Genomic DNA, 7413 nt, shown 5'->3' with positions numbered 1-7413 from the left:
AAATATTTTTAAGACAAGTTTTGAAAACCACTTTCTGTTTAGGTTTAAAAGTGTACAGATAAACACCTGAGAAACAGCAAGTTCTCTTCAGATATCAGCTATATAAAGAACGACGTTAAATAATAAGAATAAATTAAAACATTCCAACATGCTGTTTCTAATCCATGTTTCCTTCAAGACCACATATGTAGATATGTTAAGTACTAAAAGATTGTTACAGAAACAAACAGGCAAGGAACAAGTAATAACTTATTCTTGAGCACAACCAAATACCAAGATTTATTTGATAAAAAAGTAATTAGACCCGCTACCCAGCTGGGTAGATTTCCTAACCATAATTTTTCTCTATCCTTTGAGATTTAAAACCCTGAAGGTAGTTTTCTTCAGTAGTCTATTAAGTGAGTATTGTATTTAAATAATAATTCTGTAGTTGCTATTTTTAATCTACTTAAAATGTCAGAAGTTTTCAGGAATTCAATCACTTTTCAAATTACTGCAATGAAAATACTCATTAAGTGGAATATAAACAGTGCCATTTTTTCCTTCTACACTATGTAGCACACTATGTATTTCTTACTAAAAAAAATCACGTAGCAATTGTATTAAACACTGAAAACTGTCTTCTGAAAAGTGAAACAGATGAAATAGTTTGGACATTAAGTCTCCTCTGCGTTTCACAGGTTTAAATCAAGGTTACTGCCACAGGTTTAAGCTGACGGAAGGAGACCTATAGAGTAATCCTTTGAGAAACATTAGTCTGTAATGCCATACTTGTACCTATATAAAATACAAATACACAACAGATAAGTAAACATGATTAAATGTGTAAGTATAAAAAACTGGAGAGACAAAATTTCAGTTAACTGCCATTAGTTAAACAGTAGTGGGTTTTTTTACAACTTTTTTTACAAAGGAGGAACAAATTGTCATTGTGACAGCATACTCTTATCTCACATACATTTTGTCATTTTCAAGTTTAAAAGGCACAGCTTTTGTCATAATGGCATTTATATAACACATATTTGTACACTGAGACACACATAACTCTTTCAGTTTTAATCCAGAAGCTATGCACAGATGCTGACTGCCGAAATTACAAGTTGTAGATTACAAAAAAGTGTTTTATATTCGAGAACTACTAGATCAACCTACCAAAACATTTAACCCTAGTAATATTTAACAGTGCAAAACCTCAAGCAATTGTATAGAAATGTAAAAACAATGTTATCACTATCATTTTGGGTTTCCTTCCCTTTTCATAAAAAAAACCCTGAAAACTGAGAGGGAAGAGCAAATTTTAACTTTTCGCTTCAGAAAACTCTTAAATAAAGTTAATTTGCAAATCTGGAGTTACTGACAAACATGACTAATTTTAGTATTTGGTATTTCTTTATTATTCTTAAACAAATTGCCTGGTGTGTTCTAGGAAGGAAAGCCCTTTGAATCAGTGATGGATCTCACTGCCCCCACCTCTGTTATCACCTTATTAACTGAAAGTAACTAACAACAAATAAACAAATAAAAGTACTGAGAAACTGTTCTAACTTTCCCACAAAACAGAGCCCTAATCCTATGTGATATTGCACTCCAGACTCTCAAACTCGCAATTAGCATCAAAGCACAGGGATTTTAGGGGAAAAGAAAATAAAAATTTGAGTGATGTAATGCTTCTTGAACAAACAAGTGTTCTTTGATTTGCTTGTTCAGGGTGGGGAGGCAGCAGGGGTGGGGGAGGGATGGGGGACATCTACTTTTTTCCACCTAAACTTGTTAGATGCTATCAAATTGTGACTGTTGAAATTCTTACAGAAAATGAATCAGTAGGCAGAATACTCGCAAATATATCATATGAGACATATCAATACATGACAAAATACTTGTTCTTTTCTACTGCAGTACAGAAGCATTCAAAAAAATACTAAACTTCAGCACTGTACCTCATGTACAGTGATAGAAGTATACATGACTTTGAGAGACACAAGTATTTGGAAACAACACCTTAATTAAAATGTTGTCTTTCTTGTGCATGAACATAGATGTATACTTGCATCTAATTATTCTGTAAGAAAGAAGAATTTTGATGACTGCAAAATTATCAAAATGTGAAAAAGTTAGCAATTACTCTGGAACTCCTGGCTGGTACTTAACTAAAATACAGTATACCCTAAAATATAATGCAAATATTATTACTAGAGCTAACAACATGCTTTACATATAATGTACTGCATTTTCTTTTTATGGTTAAATCTATCCCACTTCAAGAATGTCATTAATTGTCTGTCACTATCCATCTATCATGACAAAATTTGCTCCATCCATCCTGCTGACTGATCCCAAGGACAAATATGTTCACGGGAATTTAAAAGTCTAGAGCAATGGGATGCAAATTATTGATGATACTTAGCATAACCAACACAAGGCCCTTCTGTGAAATCTCAACCTTGAAAGTCTGAAACAAATTTTGATAGATTTTTCCATTGGTATTGGACTAGATTTGAAGATGGAAAATATGCTAGAGATGTCTGTAATGTTTTATTAGTATAAATAATTGCCCAGAGATGGCCTGATCTCTGATGGGATCTCCATTGTTATTGCAGAGGAGAGACAGATAATAATAAACAGAATATAAATATTAATGAGGTTAAAAGAAAATTAAGAAAGTTTCTAGTTTCTTCTCCCATACAGTTTACATCAACCACAAACTAATAGTAAAAGTATTCCATTTTAACTTAAATTTTTTGTGATCAACAACATGTGTGCATATTTTTTATGATTCCATAAAGTTGTTAGATAGCCTATGGAACTGTTTAGTACCAATGACAAACAACAGAATAAAATTATTTTCTAAATTAAGATACAATATTTTTTCTTGTAGCAAGTAATCTCTTCCCTGGGAAAACTATTTGTACAATGACTTACATTTGATAATAGTCAAGGTCTGTGATCAGTCACTTCTCTATTTGAAAACTTCAGCATCACTAACAGTCACACTCTGTCACCTTTAGAGTGGGTTTTCTAGCGTAACATTAGCAAGAAATCACTTATATTTAAAAATAGTAACAGCAATAATAATAATAATAATAAATGTTTCTGCATTTATAGAAACTATGATCATTTCAGTACAAATAAGAAAATCTGAATCAACAAAACCATCTGTAAAACTGGCAAGTTTTAATAAAAAGAGGTAGGTATAAAAATGTGATAATTTACATGGAAAGTCTCTAATTTGTTCTCTATATTTCCATTCACTGTCAAGTTTAACCTTAATAATTTTTAGCCACAATTCAGTTGTGCGTAGGGGGTTTAATTATGTTTTCTGCAATTCTTCAGTTTTTGAGAGTTAAAAAAAAAAAAAAAAAAAAGCTACTGCACCTATTAGAGTACCAATTTCTGGCAGGTTCTCAAGGCCTGATTTAGTAACTTGCTGATTTACAGCTGTAGAGACAGTTCCCAATAAAATAAAAATGTTTCCTAGCTCCAGTGAAAAAAACTTAGAAGTACTTGCTTTAATCCCTCATTTAAAACTCACACTTGACCTTATACAGTTACTTACTCATGGCTGTGCACTTTAAACTTCTTTCAGCTGATTTGGAAGTGCAATTATTTGGGAGGAAGAAAGCACAGGAAAGCATGAAGCAGCACTAGTACAGAACTTTTACAAGATTTGAGTTTCCAGCAGCAATTATTTCCTCTCTTGATTGGAAGTGTCAGTGTTATTTTTCAGGGGAAAAAAACCTACGCAACCAACCAATACAAAATCCTAAAATAAAACCACAGAAATATATATTCATATTCTAGATAATAGGGTCTGTCACCTTCAGATAACCTAAGAACTTCAAAATCATTTTAGTCAGAAAAAGCAATACTGTGATTTCTTTAAGACAGAAATAGTCCTGACCACAACAATTTTTGATCCAAGAATTTTTCTATATACGGATAACTTAGTAACATTGACATTGGCACTTCAAGGTGACATGTAAAGGTCTTTGGTCTTTTCTTAATAGCAGCTGGTCTGAAGAAAGACAAAGTAAAATTTAGGTATTCAGGATCTGATATTAGAGAAAGAACCATGAAATTAAAAGATGAAAACCAGATTAATTGAGAAGAAATTAATTCTTTTTTAAAAAAATCCTGTTTTCTTTGATGATTGGTAGCCTACTGGAAAATCTAGCCACCAATGTTCATGCAGGAAAACTAAACTTTACCTGGTTTTTTAAATATTTCAATACATTTATGACAACAGTAGAATAACTTACTGAAAAGGATTTCAATTCCTGGTCAACTTCTTAAGAAAAAAGGAATAAGGTAAGAGCAAGCGAGCAAATAACAGCTGCTGCATGGATCTCCTGTAATCAGTAATTATGAAAAACCTTTTCTCCTGAAGTGATCTTATGCAACCTAACCAGATTCAGACCTTGATAGTAGAGATGAAAACTGTAACTTCTAAAACAAACTAATCCTACCACAGAATTTTTTACTTCCAAAATAATATACATATATATATATATATATGGATGGATTTTAATATTTTTCCAGATTAGATATTGAAAAGCAAATATATGCATTAAAGTGGCCAAGTTCCCTTCAGACATTAGCACACACTCCTCCTTAATTTAAATAATTTAATTGACTTTTCCCACAAACAGTTTCCTTGCATGTAGCACGGGAAGAGTTCTTACTTTTTCAGTTCAGATAATTGTTTTGGCATAGGATTTAGGACTTACTAATAAATAAAAATACTATACATTTATAAATACTAGCATATATGTGAAAAATCTATTCATTCAAGTCACTTATTTGATACTGTAATTGAGTCTGGCTTGTTTTTGAGAAGTATTTGAGAACACCAGTAGTAAATGTCTTACATACCTGATTTGTTTTTTCCTTCATAATTTTGTATTTGGAAGCTTGAGCCTTTTCCTCAAACCTTACTTCCTAAATTGTAAGAGTGACCTCTAGTGCTTTCCTGCTTTGGTGTGTGATACAAGCCTTTTTTGCAGTGGTTTTAATATGCCTCCCTGTAAGCAACTGATTTAGTTTTGTGCATAGTGCCAAATGCTATTAATGTGCAATTCAATTATCATGGTCTTGTGAAAATGGATGTATTCATAAACTGTACAATGCAGAATGATGAAGAGAATTAAAGCTGTGGCTGGATTGCAGCAGGGTGTTTAATAAGAGGAACTTAGTATTCATGTTTAGGGCTACACTATGCACTTGAGTATCAAATGAGATATCATTACTGAATGACAGCACAAGATCATTCTGGTGCTGTAATGTGAATGTCTGGCTCATGGGAGCATGTTTAGTTTACAAACCATCCATATGCAAAACCCTAGGCTACAGACCTACAGAGCACTTCAAACTTAACTTCTCTGCCATTGCTTAAATGTTTCCAGGGAGCTGTCCCCTGCCACTGGGCTGTAAGGTTATTCCTGAACATTCCTCCTTGCTTTGGTGTGCACTTTCTTCCCATAGAGGCATTGCTCCTGCCCACCCCATTCCTGTGATGAACAACCAGTGCCTTAACAGGAAGAGGAGAAAATATGCTCAGTTCAGGTTACAATCATCTGGCATTTAGGCTACTGTTCTACCACATGTACGCAAAATGAATCCTTCAGTTTGCTGAAGCCAAATCAAATGGATCAAGAATAGGTCAGAACAATTTCAGAATAATAAAACCCCTGAAAATCAGCTTCCTGGACAGGTGTTTTGGGATTTTTTTTGGTTTGTTGTTGGGGTTTTTTTGTGGGTTTTTTTTGTTTGGTTGGTTTTTTTGGGGGGTAGTGTTTTGTTTTTTTTTTTTCTTTTTCTTTTCTTTTTCATTTAAAGGTATTTAATCTAATTGAACACTGAAGACAGAGATTTTCAGGTATATATCAGATTTGCCTCCCTAGAGAGCAGATTTTCTTTAAAACTGTTATCAACATCTTTATTTTGCAATACCACCCTACTGGCTAACTATGAATTACTCATTTTTTTGAAAACTTTCTGCTGGAACAGATGGCATTCTCTTCTGTAGTCATGCATGAACAATACTCCTTAAGCAATCAATGCAGAGACTATAAAGTCTTGCTACCCACATTTTTCCTTGTTATATTGGTACTGCTCTTGAACTGCACAGTATTGTCCATTAGAGTTATTTAAGTGCCAGCTTAATTCAGGAGATTCAGATACCAGCTTTCAAAATTATAAATTGCTAAAAACCAAGCTGAAGCAGTACACAATAGAAATCTGCCAGTAATTTCCAAGAAAGGCACAAATCACTGGAAAATGATGCACTTAAACAGACAACAAAAATGAAAATGGGACTGTACATCCTTTAACAAAATGCTGCTTTTGCATACTCTTAGACTGTAAGCTTTATAAACAATATTCTGTACCTAGATTTATGACAAGAATCTGTAGAAGGATTTTGGAACATTTTCAGCCTAGCAACTTGCTGTCACGATTTCCAAGCACTAAGCATTTGTCTCAAAAATATTACTTATTCTAAATGCAAATAAAATATCCCAGAAGTTTTCAGAACACTCTGGATTGAGTTTTAAATCGTATGCAATACTTACATTTATTTCCTGCCACAGCCGTGTGCCAGTTAGGAACAGACAGGAGAAACAGCAGCTTCAGGAAGGTTTCAGTGACAGAATCCATGTTCACATTCAGTGAGACACCCGAAAGAACCGGAGTATTAGGAAACAGCTTCTCTGTACTTCAGCCCTGCTCCTGCCTCCTCTCCTCACTGTCTGTCTCTGCCTCTTCTCGCAGCGCTTCTCAGGGGCCAGGCACCTCAGCCAAGCGCACTCCGCATCTCCTCACACACACACACCCGCCTCCAAAGTCGCTTCTCCCTCTAACAGCCTCAATCCCTGAAGAGCAGCGGCGAGAATCGCTCCTCCAGTTTCACAGAACCAGCCAGGGCTGAACTGCCAGGCTCGCCGGCACAGCTCGGTGACTGAAGGCGCACGCCGGCAGCGCGTCCTGGACACCCCTTGTGGTGACAGGTAGGAAATGTGGGGCTCCTGAACGCCAGACAATAAGGCACAGCAGCCAGCACATGAGCACAGACACAGAGCCGCTTGCTGGATGCTCGCCTTGGCCAGTTCTTTGTCATTATGGGTTTGGGGGTTTTTTTGTTTTGTTTTTTTGGGGGGTTTTGGGGTTTTTTTTTTGTAGGGGGGAGGGGGGAACAGGGAGCATCAGCTATGCATGCTGCCATTCTATGCATTTTTTCAGCATGGTACATTTTACACTTTCGGCTGCAGAGGCATTACAAGTTCTGCATTTTTGAACGAAGGCATTTTGCCTGTGGTAGAGAACCTAAGCTTGCAAGTGAAAGGAGCGGTCTGCCTTAACTTATGAAGTGAGCATATAGGACAGAATGATTGGCAGCCCCTCAGAAACATGCACCGTGAA

At 35.3% G+C, this 7413-nt stretch overlaps 1 protein-coding gene across 1 annotated transcript in view; it reads right to left on the bottom strand.

Annotated features, from left to right (window-relative positions):
- The window catches only part of CNTNAP4 (contactin associated protein family member 4), a 258447-nt gene extending 251394 nt beyond the window's left edge, over positions 1–7053 (bottom strand). Inside the window, exon 1 of the mRNA XM_037372623.1 lies at positions 6567–7053. Coding sequence (XP_037228520.1) covers positions 6567–6651 — 85 coding nt within the window. The 5' untranslated portion in view covers positions 6652–7053. The remainder of the gene's footprint in view (positions 1–6566) is intronic.
- Between the last annotated feature and the right edge of the window lie 360 nt (positions 7054–7413).

Source organism: Falco rusticolus, chromosome Z (assembly GCF_015220075.1).
Source record: "Falco rusticolus isolate bFalRus1 chromosome Z, bFalRus1.pri, whole genome shotgun sequence".
NCBI lineage: Eukaryota > Metazoa > Chordata > Aves > Falconiformes > Falconidae > Falco > Falco rusticolus.
The sequence above is the reverse complement of the archived record's forward strand: the minus strand, read 5'-3'. Positions and strand labels throughout refer to the sequence as shown.